The following is a 25,915-nucleotide window of genomic DNA, read 5'->3' as shown; positions in this document are numbered from 1 at the left end:
TACTATATAATTTTTCTCAAGTAAAAATCTTTGAGTATTAAATTTATATTAAAATTCCAAAGAATAAGTTTTCTAAATATTAATGAACCATGAATAAACAAATTTTTAAACAAAAGACAGCATTACCTCTATTTCTGTGATTTTAATATAAAAAATATGGGCTGTTACAACCCTTCAATTCTAAAACAAGAACCTCAACAGCCAAAAACTTTGATAAACAAGACCACTGCATAGAGAAATAAGTAGAGCATTACTACCAGCAATCGAAAGATCATCAAGCCCTAATGATCAGGGGTGTGATGAGCATCATTCCAAATATGATATAAACATTGTGAAATTAACTTAATTATAATTTAAATTTTCATCTAAGAATAATGTTATTTTAACTGTATTCAAACTAAAGGTGATTTTTAAAAAAGAGGAATTTTCAAGTAAAAGTAATTTCAGAGCTATCCATACATTATATATATATATATATACATATATATATATATATATACATATATATATATATATATACATATATATATATATATATATACATATATATATATATATATATATATATATATATATATATATATATATATATATATATATATATATATATATATATTTATAATTATGTGTGTTTAGATAAGCACTGTGATATAATATTATACAACGATACATTGTCTATAGCCTGCTGCTGCAAAGGCCACTACATTGACTGAGGGTATATATATATATATAAATATATATATATATATATTTACATATATATAAATATATATATATATTTACATATATATACATATATATACATATGTTGACAATTCCATTTTTAACTTCAATTATATATTTAACGTACATTACATCACTTACATTATCAAGCAATTATTATTGTGGATACTTTATATCTATTATTAGGAATTAGAGTTACATAACAAAAGAATTGCAAAAGTACTGAACTGATTCATTACGAATAATTAACAAAGGAAAGTTTAAAAAACTGGTGACATTCTTCCTGAGTGATTTTTCATAACATTTATGAAAGTTATCAAATCAAAAATAGTTTTTCCGCAAGACCAAGAGCAACTTTAAAAAAATTATTTTAGTATTACAACTTTATTAATACTTATTTGAGTTGTTTAAATGAGAAAATCTTTGGTTTGTCGAAGCTTTTATTTATTCTTTCGTTTTTATTTATTCTTACGTTACGTTTTTATTTATTCTTACGTTTATGCGTATTGCCTAATTTTCATTAGGTTGAATTTTTAAAATGCTGCAAAGTATTAACATTTAAATTTTTCAAAACAATTTGACGTAAAAACTGTATCACAGTTTAGGTGGGAAAGGGGGTTCAGGTACATGTGATTATTTGTGACACGAGGGAAGGGGTTAAGAATTGACAAATATAGGGTGATGTGCTTAATGGATGACCCCCCTTGATTGCATTTATTAAATAAAAAATTTGTTTTACTAAACAAAAATAAAAAAGCTTCTAACTGATTTTTTTTATATTAGGAGAATAGCAAATAAGTCTTTTTATTTTAATAATTTCTAAATAAAAATATAAATATAATAAAAATAATTGTTATTTTTATTTATTTATGTATATTTATACATCAACTAAAATAAGAATACATAAACAAATAAAAACAACATATAGATAATTTTAATTAACATTACAAAAAATCTAAAAGATTTTTGTTCTAATTTCTCCTAATATAAAAAGTTTCAGTGAGAACCATGTCAAACCAATGCTACAAAATTACGAAGTAATGAAGTAATTTATTTTGTAAACAAATACCTAATGAAAAAGCGCCAAAACTTTAGTAAATACATGTAGTTTTAACTTACGTTACACAAATTTAAAATAAAAATGTGCTTTAACTTAGCATCGTTATTTAAAACTTTAAATGTAAAAATGTAATATTTAATATTCTTTCGCATATATTATTAAAAAACTTGAGTTTTTAAACTAAATTTTAGAGCTTTATCATGTCTTTGTAAACTTACGTTACATGAAAATTGCAAAAGTTCTTTCGTTATTTTCTTGAATTATATTTATTTTATAAAGTATAAAATCTGACCGACAGCAATTTGAACATGTTAGCTCCATTTTCACACTAAATTCATGGTTAAAATAACATTTTACAATGATACTTTTTTATCAAGCAACAACAAGAAAAACAGAAACTTTTGGAAGTATAAAAATAACTTAAACAAATTAATTTTAGTACTAAGGTATATTTTAAATAATCTTTCATGTGTCTACATCAATGCTCATTTGCTAAAAGTTGACAAAATAGAGAATAAAATTTGACTTTTTCATTTTCCACCGTGGAATTGCACATATATATACATATATACATACATATATATATATATATATATATATATATATATATATATATATATATATATATATATATATATATATATATATATATATATAAATATATACATAACATTGTTTATATACATATATATATATATATATATATATATATATATATATATATATATATATATATATATATATATATATATATATATATATATATATATATATATATATATATATATGTAAACATTAAACAGCTTTTGTGCTTTTTAAAAAAACAGAATTTTAATTAGTTTCCTCAACTAGGTTTCACGGTTTTCACATAAAGTGTACTTAAATGAACCTACTGATGGTGAAACACAGTGTTGAAGTAATCAAAAACTAGATAAGTGTTTTTACTAATTTATTTATATATATATATATATATATATATATATATATATATATATATATATATATATATATATATATATATATACACATATATATATATATATATATTTATATATATATATATATATATATATATATATATATATATATATATTAGTATATATAATAAAACATTAAAATAAATAATAATCTACCATTTAGAAGCAAGATTTTTTTGTGTGAAATAACTTTCTTAAGAGATTCAATATGATTTTGAATATGAACAATCTCACTTCTCTTGTTTTTCTGGTAAAAAAATATTGAAAACTACACATAAAAAAAAATAACAAAATAAACATAATAAACAAAAAAGCTTTATTATATTCTTGTTGAGTCAGAAAACTTTTTAATTTGACTCCAGCTATAAGTAATATTTGTTGAAAAATTAACCAAAAAACAATATTTTTTGCAATCATATCTTTATGTATATTACTTTTTGTAACTTTTAATTTATAATTTTTTTTTCAGTGTAATTTTACTACTAAAAATTCAAAACAGTTGCTTATAATTTGTTTAATTAAAATCCTTTTTAGAAACTTTTTCTTAAAACTCCAAATTTCCCCTGGGAGCAGATCACAATGAAAATTCTACAACTACTGGTTTTTAAACACTTTTAACAAAAAAATAAATAAAAAACCTCTTTGTTGCAATTAATAAGATAACCATTCAGCCTATAAATAAAAAAAAGTTGTTCAAATAAAATCAAAATCAAATGAAACAACCAAATGAAAAGTTTAAATATAATTTACCTGTTTATTAAAATTAAAATTACCTGCTAATAGAATCTTGTTGAACTGCAACAACAATTTTTAATCTTTTTCGTTTAGCTGCATAGCTTCAAAAAAGAATATATATATATACATATATATATATATACATATATATATATATATATATATATATATATATATATATATATATATATATATATATATATATATATATATATATATATATATATTAATATATATATAAATATATCAGCGCTAGAAATAATGGCCTATTAAGGATAAATGATGTTTTGATCTCCTGATATCAATTCTTATTGGAATCTTAAGACAAACTTATAATAAAAAATTTAAATATCTTCAAAACAGAAAGTTGAAATTATTAAGTTAGCAACTAATTGTTTTATTATTGAAATAAAAATAAAAAATTAAAATAATTTTAAGACATTTACTTTTGCTAAAATTGTTTAATAATCTAAATAGTTTGAGATTATTGAACATCAAAACGATGTAATAATTTATGTTTTAAGTTTTAAAATTGATTTAAAAGACAGAATAAAATAATTATAATCATAAAATAGAGGCAAAAAGAAACCATGGCAACCAATGGTAGAAAGAATACAACTGTCAATTATTTTATTTAATAAAAAATCTGAATCTTAAATTATTCAAAATTATTTATTTTATATATATATATATATATATATATATATATATATATATATATATATATATATATATATATATATATATATATATATATATATATATAAATTGTTGCATTTGGGAGTAAAAATGATTCTTATGCCAACAAAATACATCACTTTTAATTACTTTTGATTTTCGTCCAACATTTCCGTGTTGTCAGAAAGTTAAAACCATCAATTTAATTACAAATTAATCATTTTTTTAAAAACTGCAAAAACGCAAATTTAATTGACCAGAATGTTTTTAAAAACATTCTGAATGTTTTTAATAATATAAACAATGTTTTTATTTTTATTTTTTTTAATAAAATGTTTTTATTTTTATATATTTTACTGTAAATCATGCATGGAGTGTTGCTACATCGACTATCTTATAGCCTGACTCCCAATGGAGTGCTGCTACATCGACTTACAAATAGCCTGACTCGCAGCGTAGTGCTGCTACATCGACTGACAAATAGCCTGACTTGCAACGGAGTGCTGCTATATTAACTGACAAATAGCCTAACTCGCAACGGAGTGCTGCTACATCAACTGACAAATAGCCTGACTCGCAAGGGAGTACTGCAACATCAACTGAGGGTTTGGTCGGGGCAGGCAGTCTATCAAGTAATAAAAAAAAAATTCTGTCTTGCGTTTTAATTTTTACTTTTTGTCAACAAAATACAGAAAAAACTTTCTGACAACCAGTTAGGAATTATATTTATATATATGTATATATATATACATGATTTAGAACCTGTTGTTTTTAATTCCTGAAGTCCTTGAAAAGAGTAGATGCTTACTATATAGTGGTTACCCTTGGAGAAAAAAAATATGTATTGAAAAAAAGGAAAAAAGAATAGAAATTTTTATTTTAGCTAAAACTTTATAAACTTTTCCTGGAAAAGATAAAATGAAAAAGATGAATCAACAAGCTTAATGTGCTTTTGTTTACTCGCTATCTATTTACCTCTGTCTGTCTCTCTTTATATATACTTATATATATAAAAAGAGTTTTAATATATAATTTATATATATATATATATTTACATAAATATATATTTATATATATATAAATTATGTCTATTCTACAAATAGAGTGCGCAATGTTCTTAAAGAACAGCCCAATAATAAATTAGTAAAAAGCCTTACCTATTTTTTTTCTTTAACAACTTGTTACATTAGGAAGGCTTCCTGATGAACCTACTGATGTTGAAACAAGTTGTCGAAGAAAAAAATTAGATAAAGGCTTTTACTAATTAATATATATATATATATATATATATATATATATATATATATATATATATATATATATATATATATATATATATATATATATATATATATATATATATATAGTATATATGTTACTGTTACCCGCAGTACCAGGAATTAGCTAAATGCTAATTTTTATAATATAATTTAATATTGCAATTCTGAGTTTCATGTGTTATCACAATTATCAGGCAATATATATATATATATATATATATATATATATATATATATATATATATATATATATATATATATATATATATATATATATATATATATATATATATACATGTAAATATATATGTATATATATATATATATATATATATATATATATATAATTTATAATAATATTATAAATTTTGTCCAATATAATTTTGCTTACATGTCTCATTTTTTGAGGGAACCAATAACCTACAAGAAAGTTTGTTTTGAAAATTTGTTTTATGATCTTTATTTGTTAAAAAAGCATGGGCAGTTAAAAAAGCAGTTGATTCAAATCTGTTTTTAAAGTTTATTTTTTTTAGCAATACTTTGCGCTTCTAAAGTAGTTGCGTTTTCCAAATTTTTAGGGGCTTTCTAATAAGAATTAGTAATACTATTGCATAAAATATTTTCATAGTTTTTCATTGATTTGACATTATTGATTTTTATCCCTCAAGAAATGCAGATATTTTAGATAAAACAATTGAATTTGCAAAAATTCACACAGTTATTCCAGAAGAGACAACTCGTATAATAAAACATTGCAGAAAAACCTTACTTTATTTTAATAAGGAAATTTAGAAAAAGAAAAACAAACATGACTGCTTTGATGTAACAATAGGCAGTTATGATGGAGCAGAAATTTGGGAATTTGTAAAACTATATATTTTAGATTTATTAAGTAGAATAATCAATATCAATTATTTAGACTTTTATCGTGACGATGGTTTAACAGTAATGCATAAAAAATCTGGTCTACAGCTCAATATAATTAAAAAAGTTATTAAAAATATTTTTAAAATATTGGCTTTCAAATTGAAATTAGCATTAATTTAAAAATTTTCTTGATGTCAGATTTATCCTCTCTGAAAATTTATATAGGCCTTTCAAATCCTAATTTTAATTAATAACAGGCTAAACCAAAACTCCTCTGATGAAAATGTATTCAATTACTCTAAATGAATTTTAGAAGATGCCCTGAAAAAAAGTGGTTTTCAAAATTTTGAAATAAAATTTAACCCCGAAAAAAAGAATTAAAAAAAGTGAAACAGAACAAAAAATGTAATTTGGTTCAACCCAATATAGTAAAAATTTTGTTTTTTAAAACACCCATATAGGATTCTTACCTAACACGACCAGTATGCCACTCCCACCTATATTTTGCTGAAGGCAGGAAAAAATCCTATAAAATCAGCAAAACTTAAATACTAACGACTTGATAGCATGATGTGGTTCAGCAGTATTGATAGAATGATGTGGTTCAGCAGTATTGATAACATGATGTGGTTCAGCAGTATTGATAGCATTATTGATAATACTAACATTAGTAGATTGAATTATAGTGTTGATATTTAGTGGAAATTAGTTGCGAAAGTAATAAATTATTTAATAATTAAATAATTTGACCCACCCTGATATATACAGCATTAGTGATATATTTCATATTTTTATTTTATACTAGTAAGGTGATCAAAGAAGATCTGCAACAGAACACCACTTACATTTAACAAGAAGATTTACAACATTTTCTTTACTAATGTCACTTATAAAGCCAGAGCAAGTATCAAACATCACCAGAGCAAGTATCAAACCTCAGGCATCTTGATGCTGAAGCAGTCTAGCCAGTGCACCACAGCTGATAATCTTTAATTTATATTGCAGAAATTCTTATAAGAAATAGCAACCTCTTTCAGATTAAATATACTAAATAAATTTCAAATTTTGAATTTATATTGTTATTATAAATTTAATAAAAATTAAAAAAAACTACTCATAAATATCAGACCATAGAACATTACTAAAAACTAATCAATGTAAGTATTAAGATTAATGATAAAATTAGAAAAAACTACTCATAAATATCAGACCATAGAACATTACTAAAAACTAATCCATGTAAGTATTAAGATTAATGATAAAATAAAAAAAAACTACTCATTATTGATAAAATTTGTGAATATTTGAAGCACTAAAATAGAGGAAGGTTAAAAAAAACAACAAAGATAAAAATTAGAAACTTTTATTTTTATTTTTTTTATATTCTTTATTTTGATTAAAGTGTATTAAATGTTATTTATGTGATATCATGATAATAAAAAGTATCTAATTACTAATACAAATATAGTCAAATATGGATCCAAATGGACTACTAGAAATATTTCAATTTTTTAAGAATGAAGCTGAAACAAACTATTGAATATAAATTTTACAAATATAGAGCTTTTTAAAATAATAACTGTAAAAAGGTAAAATAAGTTAACTTAAAAGAGGAAATTTTTAAACCAGCAATTTATCAATATATAATATGTTTTTATCACTTTATGTGATAAATAATTTTTAATTTGATATTTGTATCTTGTGAAAGATTGTCTATGTACCAAACTTTAGGATGATAGCCCATTTGGTTTAATAAAATATTGCTATTTAATTACAAAAAAGCATTTTTCAAAAAACTCTGAGTCTGCATAAAAAAGAAAATTGAAGAATATTTCAAGAACTGTAAGGAGTTGGAGGTTCCAAATTTTTCTCATCTTCATAAATGCTATAACAAATTAAAAAAAAAATTAGCAAAATCCAAAACATGGGGTGATATTTTCTTATTTTTAATGCAGATTTGACACGGAATTACTAAGCTCCATTATTCTCAGTTAACTAAATCTTGTGCCTAGACCTGGTTCTTTGTTAATGATACTGGAAGAAATTTTTTTATGAAAATCTTTAACAGTATCATTAACAAAGACAAGTTTATTATCTCCCATATATCTGATCTTATTATTTTATTTCCCATATATCTGATCTTATTACCAATCCTAAACATAAGAACCATTTGCAAAGAACTTTTTCTCTAACTTATCTCTTGAATCTAATGACCACACTCCTCCTGTTATTCCATAAAAACAGGTTAATCAATTGTTAGACATTTAAATCTGTCGATTGTTAGACATCCAAATCATGTTTCTTAGCTAGTTATATCTCTCTATGGGTTTTTGGTCCAGACACCATTTCTATTATAGTCTTATAGAGTGTTCTCAAGAGTTCCCTCAAACACTCTCTAAACTATTTAGTATGTGCTTAACTGAATCTTGTTTTCTTGCCTGTTGTAAAATGATATCTTTGGTTCCGATTTTTTTAAACTCTGGAGAACACTCTGACTTCTCTAATTAATATCAAATCCGTCTGTTATCTATTATTTGCAAGATATATAATAAACAAAGTTAAAGTATAATATTATAGGAAGTCATTGCAATAGAAAGTTATGAGTAGTAATACCAAATGACTAATTGGTGACACAATATATTTGCTTGTGAATAATTGTATATATATATATATATATATATATATATATTATATATATGATAATTATATATATATATATATATATATATATATATATATATATATATATATATTATATATATTATATATATATATATATATATATATATATATATATATATATATATATATATATATATATATATATATATATAATTGGTGACACAATATATTTGCTTGTGAATAATTGTATATATATATAACTGTTATTTTGCACATCCTGAGAACATTTTCTTGGAGGAGTTACAGATAAAAATGTATCAATTCATAAGTTTTCGTGTGACAAAATAATTGACGCACAAGCTACATCACAAAGTAGCAAGATACGTGTCTTTGATAAATCAAGTATCATGCCTCATCATTCATAAAGATGATCAACTGGTCTGTTGCTATCACAATACCACCACCGCTTTTATCAACTGTTTCTAATGACGATTTTGAACATTTCCAGTTCCACGTTGATGTCTTGAGTGGTATTCCATGCCATTCTCAGGCAGTTGAACATATTATTAAAGACATCTCAGCAACAACTATGAAAGTTTTTGGACACAAATCAAGATATGGAATGATTTTGCAGTGTCACAAATCTTGAGCAGAATTACTGAAAATTGACTCTAAATCTGACTTCTTGAGCCTTAACAAATAACAAATAACTGAAACAATTTGCTGTTATGTGTTGCCTAATTATATATGATATGCTTTTGAGGATCCAACATATATTTTTGGTAAAAGAAGACATTCACTATGACATTGGGTGTTTTACTACTACTACACTCTGACTATTTCTCTTTCAACAACTGCTTGCATTTTTAAATTTATTGTAACAAGATGTCGAGTAATGGAACATAGCATTAAACTACATGTATTTACATTATACGATTATACAGTAATTTTAATTCCCAAAGTTGCGGATCAAAGACATGCTTCCATTTTATTTCAAAAATAATTTTTTTCATAAGCAGACTGTAATGCAACATTTTAGTAATGTTCCACAGCCTAAACATTAACATCATAATGACCCACCCTAACATATATACATATATATATATATATATATATATATATATATATATATATATATATATATATATACATATATATATATATATGTATATATATATATATATATATATATATATATATATATATAATATATATATATATATATATATATATATATATATATATATATATACATACATATACAGGCCTTGTTAAGAAGCGCTACGCAGCTCGCATTTTGCTTGCGAAAAGGCGATTTGCCTACGCGTTCAGCAGTTTTGTGCTACGCAAAAACTTATATCTTTTAGAATATTTAAATTATCTTTTGATTACCGTTAACGTGGCGTTTATTCAGAAGAAATAAAGTCATAAGTAAAAGCATTTAACCGCAATTGTAAAATAATAGATTTTTTTGTTAAAGAAACAGTTTGTTTCGTAATTTTTTTTTTGTTATTAAAAATTAGTTAAAAAAAAAAAGTGTTTTAAGTTTTATCTTAAGGAATTAAATATATAAATTCCTTTTAAATATAAAAATTATTTTTAGTCATAATAAGTTTAAAAAATGCACGATTTATTTTGATGTAAATATTTTATTAATAAGATATTTTGTTTATTGTTAATTCAATAACGTAAAGTTTTAATGACGTTCATTTAATTTATGAAAATAAATTATGATCACGAATATGTTATCGGTAACTAATAAACAACAAAAAAAAAACTTTATTGTTTAAAAACATTATTAAAAAGAGTTCACAAATTAAATAAGAAAAAATGTATTAACAGTTAATAAAATAACCAAAAACCAAATATAAAATCATAAGAAAATAAACAAATATTTTACGTTTCATGAAAAAAATATTTTTTTCAAAATAAAATTTAGTTCATATTTGAAAAGAAAATCATAAGAAAATAAACAAATATTTTACGTTTCATGAAAAAAATATTTTTCTCAAAATAAAATTTAGTTCATATTTTAATAAGAACTTAGATTTTATTTGTAACTTTTGTTATAGTGAGAAAAAAACAAACTGTTTGTATGATTTTTAACGCGTTAATAAAATAACTTTAATTACAATGCGATACTTGAAAATACGCTAGTGACGCAATACAACTTCTAACGATGCAAAATATATTTGCTGAGTTGAGTTACTTAGAAATGCGCTACGCGTTTTCGCTACGCAGCGAAATCTCGTAACAAGGCCTGCATATATATATATAGTAATTTATACTAAAATTTATACTAAAATGTTCTATTGGCTTAATGACATCAAATGCATGCAAAGGCTAACAAAATATTATTGAAACTTTAAGCAATGAAGAAAAAATAATTATATCATTACACTGTAACATTGAACTATCAAACTTAACAATATTATGTAAACGACATACTACAAAATATTTTAAAATGTATCCTATATGGCAGAAAGCATGATGTAATCCATTCAATAGACATATAAAGAAAATCACAAGTAAATAGATTTTTTAATTTGTATTTTTTAAAACATAAACAAAGTTTTGAATAATTGTGCAGATAAGTTTTATACAATTCAATTATTTTTAGGTGATGACATCCGCATCCCTTGTAGAGACTTTTACATAAGGGGATTTCCATTTCTGTGCGTGATTTTTTATTTTTATTTGTTTTAGCAATTAAAAGCTGAGACTAAAATTAATATGCATACTATTATGATTTTCTTAAAAACCATTATAACAAAAATATTTTTATTATTTTTTAGGCTACCTGAATAAATTAAATATATATATTTTGATCATTTAATTTTTTTTGCAAAATATCGCTACTGTTTGAAAATAAACAACATTTTTCAAAACGCTATACTTTAGCTAGAAATAATTGATAACTGCCATTTCTCATTGAAAATATACTAAATTAGAGTCGTTGAAGTATAATATTTCACTCAAAATACTCACAAGCAATTTATTTTCTTAAAAATATCTACATGAAATTAACAAACTCGCAACTTCCGTGCGTGACTTCCATACGTGATCATTCATGACCTGCATTTAAACGATTGCTGTGACTCTATGATACATAGTGCAATCCTGTAACTTTCTGGAAAGCTTTACTAATGTTTAAAACATCTTTTTAAAAAATATATATAACGCTGAAACTTATATTTTTTGAGGAATTAAAGTTTATTTATCTAGTAACTAAAATTTGAGTTTTTCTGTTCTGTGCGTGATCCCATTTCAAACTTAATTCATTCTTTGTTAACATTACTAATGTATACCATTTTTCAGGCCTTCTCGTAAGAGCCGTGCGATAGCACGTCTTAAATGACCATGCACATAAAACTTTGTTTTGATAACTTATTGACGACTCTTTGGAAGTTTTGACTTCGAAGTTTTTATTAGCGCTCTTAAAAAAGACACTAAAAAACAAAACAAACTTAAATTAAAATCAATTACCCATAAACTTAAAAGAGAATAAAATTAAAAAAAAAAAAATTAAACTCAATTAGCAAAAAGTAAACTCAAAAAATATAAAAATTTTAAAGAATAACAAAATAAATAGCAAAAAAACCAGAAAAAATTAAAACATTATTTCATGTAAACTTAATTGTAAGCGAAAGTTAAAAAAAATTATCACAGCTCTATCAATCATTATTATTCCCTCCTATGAATAAATTGGCTAATATAAGGGCGGATCCATAGTGAGAGAAAGGGTCATGAGTCTGCCCCCCACCCCTTTTTTATTAATTTTTTTAGAAATCAATGTTTAAAACGTTAGTAACTTTGGGTGTTTAAAAGTGCCATGAATTTCGTGGTGCAAATTTTTAACTTTATTAAAAAGTTAAAATAATATAGGGTGCGACAAATCAAAAAATGTGCACGCATTTATTAAAACAGGCTTATTAAATTTTGCTTACACAAATGTTGGCATTTGATTAAGATTATTCAAAACGAACGCATTACTTCAGCAATTTTTTTTCAAAATAATTTTCGATTGATAGTTTTTTATTTATTATAAAAAACTCATCTTTAAAATAAAAAAAGGATTAATTTCAGAGACTTTTAAAAAAATGCCAAAACATAATTACTTTTTTCAAAAGCGTTTCTTTTAAGTAAAATAACTAAGTACGCTATAGAATAAAGTAGCATGGTTTTGCATGCGCTCAAAAAAGCATCCAAATTTTACTTAAAATGAATACTTTTGCAAAAACCTCAAAAGAAACCATGCTTAAACATTTTGATTGCTTTCTTTTATTAAAGAAAGCAATCATAATGTTTAAGCACGGTTTCTTTTATGTAATTAGCAATTACATTAAAAGTTTAAAGCAAATGAATTAAAACTTTTCTAAAAACTTTTCATCAATATCATCTCTTGATTCCACTAGTTGCGTTCTACCTGATATTGCCAACAAACAGGTTGATCCATTGCTTGACATTCATATAACTCCAGCTTCTGTATCTAAAGTGATTTCCTGTCTAGACTCTTCTACAGCTTGTGGCCCAGACAACATACCTTTTATTGTCTTGCAGAAGTGTTCTCTGGAGCTGTCGTCTAAACTCTCAAAACTATTCAACAAGTGCTTATCAGAGTCTTGTTTTCCAGCCTGCTGGATAGCGGCATCTGTTATCCCTATCTTCAAAAAGTCTGGAGAGCAATCTAATTCGTCTAACTACCGTCCCATTAGTCTTCTTCCTATCATAGCAAGGTTTTTGAATCTTTAATTAACAAACACTTAGTTTTTTATCTTGAATCTAATAACTTACTTTCTGATCATCAATATAGATTTCGATCTTCTCGCTCTACAGCTGATTTGCTAACAGTAATAACCAATAGGTTTTATCGTGCATTAGATAAAGGTGAAGAGGTTAAGGCCATCGCTCTTGACATTTCAAAAGCTTTTGATAAAGTTTGGCATGCTGGTCTTCTCATAAGTCTTGGCAACAACTTTAAGACTATTGAATCCTTCCTTTCCAATCGTAGTATAAAAGTTTTCCTCGATGGGCAGTACTCTTCTTCTTATTCTGTAACTTCAGGGGTTCCTCAAGGTTCTATCCTTGGCCCTATACTCTTTTTAATTTACATTAACCATCTTCCAAATATTCTCTTATCTAAGGTGGCATTGTTTGCTGATGATACTACCATTTATTCTAGTCATGATAAGAAACCTACACCTTCTGATTGCTTGGAGGGGGCATTTGAACTCGAAAAGGATCTCACTTCTGCTACAGCATAGGGCTCACAGTGGCTGGTGAACTTTAATTCAGATAAAACTCAATTTTTTTCAGCCAATCGTTATCAAAATAAGTTAGATCTTCCTATATTTATGAACGGTGATGTACTCCATGAGTCATCTACTCTACATCTTCTAAGATTAACTCTTACTTCCGATCCTTCTTGAAAACCATATATCAAATCAGTTTCAAAATTAGCATCTGCTAAGGTTGCATCTCTTTATCGAGCTTAATAAAGAGATGCAACCTTTCTTATCGGATTCTATTCTCTATCTCAACAAATCTCAAATTGGGCCTTGTATGGAATACTGTTGCCATATCTGGGGCGGATCTTCTAATGATGCCCTTTCTCTTTTAGATAAAGTGCAAAAACGCATTGTAAATATAGTTGAACCTGCTCTTGCAGCCAACCTCCATTCATTATCACATCGTCGTAATGTTGCTTCTCTTTCTCTTTTCTACAAATACTATAATGGGCACTGCTCTAAAGAGCTAGCGTCTCTTATGCCATCTACTAAAATTCATTCTCATGTTACTCGTCATTCAATTAAGTCTCATCTTTTTTCTGTGACTGTTCCTAAGTGCTCCAAAAACACTTATTTGTCTAATTTTTTTTCTCGAACATTAGTTCTTTGGAATTCGCTTCCTTCATCTTGCTTTCCTGATTCATATAATTTGCAATCATTTAAATCGTCTGTCAATCGTTATCTTGCTATACAATCTTCATCTTCCAGTAACTTCCAACTTTAATTAGTGGCTGCTTGCAGCCTTGTTGGAAGCGAAGTTGTTTAAAAAAAAAAAGAAAAAAAAAGAACTCATTGTAAATAAAGTTTTGCATACCTTTTTTTTGAATTTTCTTATTTTCCTTAAAGTGAAGTAATGTTTGTTTGCATATTAAAAACACTTCAAAAAGTTTTTTTTATTGTGCATTTGTCAATAATTTTGCAAATGTGTAAAAAAAAAAAAAAAATTGAATAAATTTACCAAGTATCTTTGATGTATTTAATAACTTACTAATTAGAATAAAAATTATTTGAAAATAAAACTCCCTTATTTGACATAAATCTCTTAAATTTATTTATTGATGTTCCTTAATAAATGAAGATACGCAAGTCAACGTTCATTAAAAAAAAAAACAATATGTCGCGCCCTGGGATAGTTAAAATAGTTCGCAATTGTTTCAAGATTATTGTAATGCTTTTTTTTTTATTTTGTACTGTTTTTCATTTTAGGTTCGTTTTCCCACTCCCAAATTACCATTTTTTTGTCACCAAAATAAGCTTCACTTGTTACAATTTTAATTGTCGCAACAGGTGGTGTCGATGATAACTTAATCAAAGAATTACAGAATTTCAATTTTCTAGTGCCAATTTTCAGTCCATCACACGTCTTTATTAAATCTATACCCATAATCATGTCATATTTATTTATTACTTCATACACACTTAACATCAACACATCCACCAAACACACGTTCGTTGGGTGGTTATATCGAATTATTCCTCCCATTGTTGCAACATCTACTGCACAAATCACTTTATAGTAAGAGGGCAGAAACTTCTTGGTGATGATTGATTGAGAGCAACCAGTATCCATAAGCACTGTAGCTTTTTTTCTGTTTATTACCAAGTCGATAGTAGGTAATATCATTTGAGGACGAGTTCTTGTAGAAATAACGAATGCGAACTCATCCCATTTAAGTTTTCCTGGTTTTGTCAACGCTTGTAGCAGTCTTTCGCAGTATGTTTATGCGAGCATTCTTTGCATAAAGAGGTACATTCATATGCAAAGTGATTTAATGATTCACATTTGTAGCATCGCTTTTCTTTATTTCTTCATATATAACTTGCCATTTCAGTCCCAGTTGTCCAGTAACTTGCATTTACTTCTTCATTTACAGATAAAATATGTTGCATCTAATTTAGTTTGTACAAAAACAGATGCAGTCTTGAAACAATTGTCTAAACTCAACGCATCTTCTCCCCAAAGAATGGCCTCAGAACAGCACCATCATTAACCATGATAAGTTTTACCAAACTCATACCATGAGATTAATAATGATTTTCTTATTTTCAGCATTTCCAATTTCATCACCAATTCTTCCTATGAAATGCCCTCTAGAACTTCTGGTGCTGTTAATTCTTCCATGGTCTTGTAAGTCTTCAACGACAGAGCAGCAAGCAAGCTCGCTTCGTGTTGATCTGAGGTAATATTATTCACCACAAAGAAGAAGTTGTCTGTCAAATAAATCGCTTTGGCTGTCCATCTTCATATTGTAGAGATAAAATACACGCCTGGTTAGCTTGTTGTTCAACGCATTTAAAAGCCATTTTGTTTTTAATGTTTTTATCACTTATCAACAATCTTGAAAATTTACAAAAAATCGTATTCAGGTTTGCCTACATATGGTACACAGGCCTGAAGCGAATGTCAAAAAAATAGCAAAAGAGTTTTGTGCAGCATACTTAAGGCAGTTTATTGGTACAGCGTCAGTTTAAAAGATAGTTTTAATTCTTCTACTACACCTGCAAACAAATTATACCATTACAAAATTAGTGTGAAATGAATTGACAACAATAAAGATGCTCATGATTAGGCACATCTTTATATGTTAGTTATGCGCAAGATTACTAACAAATTCAAACTTAGAGAAAAAGTTTCGATCAAGCCCCTGAATACCAAATGGGATTATTAACACAAGATTCGCAAAATTACAAACTTCTCATAAAAACCATAAATACTATCTATTGTAAAGTTAGCATCTACTATGGTTACCTCTCTTTGTGATATCTTGCTATTTCCTAACTCCAAATTTATCAATTCATTAAAACTCTCTCCCATCATCATGTTTTCCTGATTTATATTATTTACAGTTTTTATGTTATGTCTTCTGTCAACCATTTATTTACTCTTCAATAAAAAAATTTGTTTTTTGGTAAATCCCAACTTAAATAGTGATTGCTTGCTGCCTAATATTTTAAGGTTCAAATTTTTAATAATTAGAGAACTTGACAAAACAATAAGCTATGTGGTTGCCCCATTCCTGTTGATCAACCTTAAGTTAAAACAAAGAGCTCCTTTGTGGCCTTGACAATACACTCTAAAATTGCTAACAAAGACACTTTTTATGTGCAACATGGCACTGTTAGTTCCCCAATATTTTACAGCTTCTCTGAGAGTTACCTGAAAGTTAGAGAAACCTTACTATCAGCTGGCTTTAGAACCATTTAAATGGGTTTTAGAGCTGTACCTTTATAAAGAAATAACAGAAAGAGTTACAAAACCACTACCAAGAAAGCACAAGCAACAACCTATGAGTAAAAGCTAACAAGATTTTGCCTTCATAAGCTTAGGCATTTGCACCATATAAATGATATGGTCAGCCAATATGCTCTGCTGATTGTACCTACCCTTAAAAAAGAAGTTGTTTGAAATAAAAATTAGGCACATTAGATTAAATTTTTACAAAGATTACATATATCATAGTATGAAATATGAAAATTTCAAAAATTCTAAGATGATAACTGTGAAAATAGTTACTTGTTATTATTTTTGCAAAGAACTGAGATTTTAGGCTATAGGAAATTTAAATTTTAAGTATTTAGTTAGTTTTTAAATTCCTATTATTATTAAATTATTTATTCCTATTAAATGTTATATAATACATTAAATGTTATATATTAAAAATGTTTATATAGATATTTTTTGAATATAAAATTTCATTATATATTATTGCTAAATTGTTTTCGAAATACGTGAGAAAACAACTACTTCTTCGGGTACTTCGAAAATAACCTAGTATTAATATTATAGCACCAAATAAAGCAAGTATTAGCTCATAAAAAAGCTCATAAAAATTATTTACCTCGTTGCATCTGAACAACTTTTATTGGTAAAGTTACCATTAGATATACAAGCTTGGCATGTAAATCGTTTGCTGGATCTCCCACAAAGGTTACATATCTCAACTGCGACAAGTAAGAGATTTGACATAACCAGATCAACTAGATAAACATTAAGTTTTCATCATTAATAATGACATAATAATTTTAAACGCATCATTATGGAGTACACGTTTATTTACGAATACGATTTAATTTATCGAAAGAGCATATTTTAGTAACTAGATTTGTTTTGTTTTTTTTAACTTTTTATGTTTAACGTCACATGTTCGAAGAATCAAAACACAAAACATCGTCTTACTACGTAATTGTTAGAAAACTGCAAAACGGGCGTTAAAAGGTACGTCGAACTTAACAGCGTCGGTAACACAATAGCTTAAAACTTTGTTACTTAGGGCAGTTTTTACATTAGTCATAAAGTTTAATGTTTTGTCTCCTAATAATTTCTTATTTATTCTTATTTTCCTTTCTGATATATAGGCAGAAAATTTATTTTTATTTAATTTAAGTAATTTTATTGTTATTTTTTTCTTGTGCCTTTTTTTTTTTAAATAGTGTCTGAGTCCGAAGTAACTCCTGTGATGGAGTTACATTTAATAAATTCTATTATCTTTAAAAAAAAGCCTGTGTCCGAAATACCCCTGTGATGGGTTACATTTAATAAATTCTACGTTTTACAGTACTTAAATATAGTTTCAAAGTGAAAGGTAAAAGAGTGAAAAAAGAGTGAAACAAAACTCGTAACAAATACATAACATACAGTTAAAGTTTTAAGATCTTTTTTGCTCCTAGGCTCCAATCGCAGCAATTTTTTGCTAAGCATTTTTGCTAATATTATGAAATATATGAAATTATATTTTGCACCTCTCAGTTTAAAATATTTATAATAATAAATATTTTTACATTTTACAATTTTTTTGTTTATTAAATTTTGCTAAACATTAAATTAAATGCTTTTTTATAACCGTTATAAATAATTTTACAAAAAAAATCATATAAAATTATTATTAAAAAAAATTTTATAAAAGCTTTGTTTATATCTTGCTTGTAAAACAAAAAAGTTTTTTTTGTATTGTTTAAGTTACACAATTAAAGTCTCATGCACTTCGATTGTGGACTTTTAGCCATAATTGACCAACTGTGAGTTGGCGCCTGTTGTCTTTTTAATCATATCTTTTAATTAAACTCAATTAAATTCAAAAAAAATCAACCCTTAGTTTTGCCCGCCCTTTAAAGTAGTAGTACTATTTTTTGGAGTATAAATAGATAATAAAAATAGGTTATTTGATATCAAAAAATAATTGCGGTAACTTCTGTTGTTAGACAAAACCTAGCAACGTTATTTAAACTTATGCTGTTTACACGAATCAAGATCTTTTGAACATTTGTCAAGATTTTTTAATTTAAAGTATAATGTCCCCCTTGGTATTCATTTAAGGTTTTAGTTTTCGTTTTTATGATTATGCGTATATGTTTTTTTTTTGGTGTTAACTCTTAAAAGAAAAAAAATTATTATATTTAATTTTTAAAATCAATCGATGTTTGCACAACGGTAAGACGATATTTAATTACGTAAATCCAAAGAGTCCTTTTTCTTTTTTTTTTTAATTTAGATTGTTTGTTTTTTTGCGTCTACTTTTAGCAAATTAAATTGGTAATATCCATTACAATAACATTTAAATATAAGTTACGTTTGAAAAACGTTTGCAAAACGTTATTTGTATAATGGTGCATGGAGGTATAATAGACAGGAGGGAGACGGAAGTTAAAATACGTCATTTCTCAAGAAACAGTCTTAGTTGTAACATAGTTTTCTATTAAAAACCGCTAAATATCATAAATCCAGCACACAACACAAAATAAAATCCGGCAGAGATATAATAACTTCCTTGCCGAAGAAATGTTCTTTAAGAACGTTACAAACCTACAGCTAATAAGGGAAGGAAAAAATAAAGTTCAACCAAGTAGTAAAGATTGTCTAAAACTTTTATATTTATACCTAGTATGGAGATATTCAAAAAGCGATTACTTTACGTAGATCATAATTTTTGTTGCGATTACTACTTGATAGTTGAAACAGTTGTTAAAAACTTATCCTGACAACATTTAAGAGTGTAATCCATTTTGATTACAGCTTACAAAGATTACAAACTACATTTCAAAATTTTGCTTTTTCAACGTAAAGGCGCCATTTTGACTTGCCGCTGGAATAATTATACAACATAGAATGCACTACAATTTAAAACGATTTTCGGCTTCGTTCTCCCTCCATTCTATAAGACTTACTTGATTGATGCAAACATGGTAGTGTTTATAAGCATTAACATTGTCATATACTGTAAAATTGGTATAAACATGGCAATGTTTCAAAAAAAACTTCATAAATTAAAAACAGGTATTCTTTGCCGAACTATGTTATTTGTTCAAGGCCCGTATTGTTTAATATCCATTATAATCACATTTAAATATATGTTACGTTTGAAAAACGTTTAAAAAACGTTATTAGTATAATGGTGCATGGAGGTATAATAGACACGAGGATTTAAATAACGTTTTAAATTGTTGATAATTTAAAACATTATTTAATGTTTTAAATTGTTAAAATTAGTTTTAAAACAGTTTACGGACCTTGAACAAATAACATAGTTTGGCAAAAAATTCCAGTTTTTAATTTATGAAGTCCTTTTTGAAACATTGACAGCTGTTAACAGCTGTTATAGCATCACAGTATGCTCCGCAACAATGTATATTTTGTTGTTACAATAAATATATACATATATTATCATAAAAAAAGAATAGTACTATTTCCGGCTAAAAAATATTATCAAAGAGTTAATGCATATTTTAGCGTGCACTAACTTTTTGAAAAAAAATTGAAAAAGTTACGCTGACAAGTTATGTTATATTGACTTACTTACATTCAACCGATATTTATTTTCTAAAATGAACTGTTATATTAACAAACAGAAAGTAAACATTTGGTTCTTACGACATAATGACAGTCGTAAACAATATTTTATACATTCAATAACAAGAATAAAAAATCAATTACAATAACACTATAAATAACTACACAAACGAGTTAAATAATATCTTTTAAAAATTAATTGAATTTAAATCATTGAATATACATATAGCTAGCAGTTACACGTTATAAACAAACTGAAGACGCAAATAAAATGATTATTATTAAATTAACATCACATTGTTAATTTTCATTAGAGTTTGATGAATATAAATATAATTACTTTATAGTATTTGTAACATCAAATACTGTTTAAAGTATTAATAATCATAATAATAAGTAATATTAATACTATATGTATAATGAGATTTAAGGCTAGCATACATATATACATTGTATATATGTATGCTAGTCTTAAATCTCAGCACTTATTTCAGCATTACTAGGTCGTGAACAGGTGGTTTAGCAGCTAGTGACATCTAAACCAATGTAAGATTCTGTTAGAGCTCTTCTTGGACGGCACTAGGATCTTGGATCTAATTCTCGTAAATAAAGAGCTTTAGAATTGCCAATAAAAAACAAGCCTAATTTTTCTCCCATTGCATTTCCTGCTGCCATGCCTGTTTCTACGGCTTTACTATTTTTTCCGAGGAATATTTCTATAGTGATAAATGGTACGTTTGGTCAGCACTGGTAAAATGTTCCAAACTCATCAGCATAAAAATGTTTTCAAGTTTGTAATTTGAAATTATTGTACGGATTGTAGTTTTCTTTTATGTATATTAAAAAAAAATTTCAAAATTATAAAAAAAATTAAATTTAAAAAAATTTCAATGAAAATTTAAAAAATGCAATTTTATCAAAACATTTGTTGAAAAAAATTGATGAAAAGTTTCAAAAAATTTTCTCAGGTACGAAAAATATTGTTCGAGATGCCAAACATTTAAAATGTTAAGGTTCGAGATATCAAGATGATTTTAACCCAAACGAGTACGTATTATCTAAGGGACCTGGAAAAAATTTCAAACTATAAATATTGATTACACCAGGCTACTCTGTGCTAGTGTAAATAAGGTGCTACATATGTCCGAATAACGAAATATACGTTGAGGTTGTTTTGAAAGTTTTTAACTGATGTTGAATTAATAGCGTACTCTGATAGTGCGTTCCAAAATAAAATCTTTCATGATAGGTACTACTAGCGTTTCAAAACATCGTTAACTGTGTTTCAAAACATCGTTAACTGCGTTTCAAAACATCGTTAACTGTGTTTCAAAACATCGTTAACTGTGTTTCAAAACATCGTTAACTGTGATCTATTAAATTGTAAAAGACTTAAGATGGTCTACGACGTTGTGGAATTTGAAAACTGATTTGGTCAATATTACTGAAAATTTTTAATTTGCTCATTAAAGTCTTCAATTAGAAGATATTTTTTAAAGCTGATTAATTCAAGTATTTGTAATTGTTTTTTATAAGATTGATGCTTAATTAAAGATATTATTTTTGTTGCTCAATGTTGAAATTGCTTAAGTATAGCAATATCTCCTTTGAGATGTAATGACCGGGCTCACTTTGCGAATTCAATATGCAATCTGATGACGCTAATATATAACTTTTTCCATAAAACAAGACTACGGCTTCAAAATACTTTTTTTTAACTCGCCAAGAACTCAGTTTGCTGATAAAGCTGCGGTACGCGCTTGATCAATAAATTTTAGGTTGTACGAGACAACGACCCCAAGATCTTATTTAGACTATGTTACACAAAAATTGCGATAATTTCGATCAAAATTGAATGTGGTATAAACATTAGTTTTGCGTATATCTTAATTGTTTTTGCCAATTTACATTCTTTGATGTTAAAGCGCAAACGCTATTGTTATTAACACTCTTTTGTATTTTAAATGTAAATTTAGAAGGATACATAGTTGTTTGGTGATTTAACAACTGCAATGATTTTACTATCAACAGCATAAAGTTTTACGCGATAATATCAGATTGTTGATTAAAAGTAAAAATAAAAGTGGGTTAATGAAGGGTTAATCTCTCTCTTTTAAAAAAATCGTGTTGTTAGTTGGAGATAAAACTATGTTCTGTTTAATAAGAGATTTTGCTTAAGCAGAAACTGGGCGGTAGTTTTTTATTTATTACTATTTTTGATGATTGGCATTTTAGCATTTCCAGTGATCAATACCGCAGTTGATGAAATGCTTGTATATCAATGTGAGTGGATAGGAAAAGCACGTTTGCTCAGTACTCGGGGATATACACTGCCATATTCCATTTATTTTTACTGAACTAAATTTTCTAATTTAGCTTCAACTATTGATGGTGCGACGAAGTCTTTGTAAACGTGACATTCTGTACAATTATCAAAATTTGGTAATGAACCTGCAAGGTAATCACAAAATCCTATTGAAAATAATTGTTCAGAAAATTCCAAATCGAATTTTGATCCACAATGATTACTGCATCTTTATGTTTAGGAGAAACCTGTGTTTAAAGAAGATGTGTGCATGAAGATATTTTGGATCAGATTTTGAAGATCTTAATCTTCTTCAAAACTGAGCACGACTAATTTGACTACTTTAACTATATTTTTAAAGACTTTTTTATGCTGCAGTCTTTATTCTCAATGAGTTTATTGGCGTGACTGGATGTAGCCTCTAACCCATATTTTGATTTTGGCTTCAAAAGCTTTAATAACTTCTGGTGTGACCCACAACTCTTCATTTATTTAGACGGAATGCAGTTAATAAAAATATTCTTCTTTTGTACTTATTCATATTTGTCTATGAACTATTCATACATCTGATTTACTGATTTACCTTTAAACATACTTTCCCAGTTCAACAACATTGAAATTTATAAAGTAACGGGCAGTTCTTTGATTCCAGCAAATGATCCCATGATAAAGCAGAGAATTTTACCATTTGACCTCCATTTGACCTATAAGCTTCCTAAAATTCAAAAACTTTTGTTTGTGTTGATAAGTGGAAAAGAAACAAGCTGGTAAAAATACATTCGATGTTTCTGAAATTTTACCATTCAATCAGGTTTAGAAAAAAGAAATGTGTTGGAAGATTATTGCTAGTCTTACGTTTTAAATAAACAAACGAGCTTGGCTTATGACTACTAGATTTGCTTGTGACTTTGGCTTATGACTAGTAGATTTGCTTGTAAATTTGTCAATCAAAACTAAAATTATACTTGCAATAGTTTTAAACTCACGGTGCATAAGAAATACTCTGAGACCTTGCAACAAATCCCAAGAAATTTTTTTTGTTTATTATTAGAAGACTCTTCCTTATTTCGAAAATGTAATAAACAACTCTTTTCCTCGAAGGCCTAGGGAAAAAAGTTGTGAAATCAAGTACCTAGTAATTTTGTTGTTCAAAATTGTTATCTAAAAGCCATGTGATATATTTATTCAAATTTTTAGTATGTTGATACTGGTATCAAATGCATTGCATAAAATTTAGGTAATTAGAGCAAACCCAACCTCGTCGCGAACTCTAATTGCCCCTTTCCGAGAGCTGAGTCTTCTGAGGTCATAAAAAATTTTTATAAGTTCTATCATTAATTATATCAAAATTTATCGATAGATTTCAAATTTTATCAAAAATCTTCTTTCGTTTAAGATTTATGACCAAGTTTAAAGTTCCGTTCATTTACCCTCTAAAATAACTTTGAATGGTTGTCACTTTTAAACGAGATTTTTTTTTGATAAAATTTAACATTTGTTGATGAATTTTGATCTAGTTTAATATAAAAAAAAAACAGAATAGAGTTAGCTACAATTACTTTGTTGCAGTAAAAAAAAATTTCTGGTCTATATGTTGCTTTAAAGGAGTTGTAGCCCCTAGATTTCTACAGCCTATAGAGAACTGCTCCATATCTTTGACATAAGTAGAGCTTAAGGACTTTTCAAAACAGCCAGGACTATTTTTTCATAATCTCTCAGTACCTTTATGTATTTGGCAGCGGGATCTCCAAGACTGGACTCCTGAAAAAACAGCTCAAAGCTGTCTTTGTTTTTAAGTAACTTATTGCAAGCATCGCGTTCCAAACAATGTTGCCCTTGGTAAAGGGTGATACGTAAGTTATCGGACAAAATAAAAACGTCAATAACTTATGTATAAATGAAAAAGAAACTATTGTTATATTTTTTTAAATAAAGTATTTATCTTTTAATAAAAATTAGTTATTTTTTAAATGAAAAAACACCACTATCTGCAATTGATCTCAATTTTGCTCTGACACCTTTCATAAACGACTGTAAAGAATTTAAATCGATTTCTTGTAGTTTTAATTTAATTCGATAGATCAAAACTTGCTCTATTGAAGCTTGCCAATCTCCCTCGTAAACTTTCTGTGCCAAATGTCCCCAAAAGTTTTCAATTGGTTGTGCTTGAGGCACATTTGGGGGATTGGATTCTTTATCAACGTAATAGAAATATTGGTCCATCCAATTTAGAGAACCTTTAAAATAATGAGAACTTGCTAAATCTGGCCAAAAAAAATTGTTAAATTCTCCATGATACGCGTGAATGAATGGAAAAAATCGTTTTTCTGAACATTCATCAATAAAGATTTTGTGTTATAGAGTTCGTTAACTAGTTCCCTGCTTTTTTTCTTTACCTTTAATTATTGTTCTATAGTGTATTTTGGAGTCTTTTCACGTTTTCCATATTTAATATTCATTATTTTTTACTTGACGACCATTTGTCGATTGATTTAAACCGTTGACAAGTCTCGTTAATTCGGCTTTCTTTTCTCTAGTCCACGGTGTTGGACGATAAGAGTGCTTTCTATCAGAGAAGGATTGAACAGTTTTAAGT

The 25,915-nt window shown here is 26.5% G+C and overlaps 1 protein-coding gene across 1 annotated transcript in view; it reads right to left on the bottom strand.

Annotated features, from left to right (window-relative positions):
• LOC100211848 (beclin 1-associated autophagy-related key regulator) overlaps positions 1 to 18,397 on the bottom strand; it is a 52,076-nt gene extending 33,679 nt beyond the window's left edge. The window contains exons 1-4 of the mRNA XM_065806280.1: positions 18,070 to 18,397; positions 3,534 to 3,596; positions 3,399 to 3,432; positions 2,917 to 3,007 (exon numbers count right to left, since the gene is read on the bottom strand). Coding sequence (XP_065662352.1) covers positions 2,917 to 3,007; positions 3,399 to 3,432; positions 3,534 to 3,596; positions 18,070 to 18,197 — 316 coding nt within the window. The 5' untranslated portion in view covers positions 18,198 to 18,397. The remainder of the gene's footprint in view (positions 1 to 2,916; positions 3,008 to 3,398; positions 3,433 to 3,533; positions 3,597 to 18,069) is intronic.
• Positions 18,398 to 25,915: the final 7,518 nt, after the last annotated feature.

Source organism: Hydra vulgaris, chromosome 09 (assembly GCF_038396675.1).
Source record: "Hydra vulgaris chromosome 09, alternate assembly HydraT2T_AEP".
Taxonomy (NCBI): Eukaryota; Metazoa; Cnidaria; class Hydrozoa; order Anthoathecata; family Hydridae; genus Hydra; species Hydra vulgaris.
This window is presented reverse-complemented; position numbering and strand designations above follow the sequence as displayed.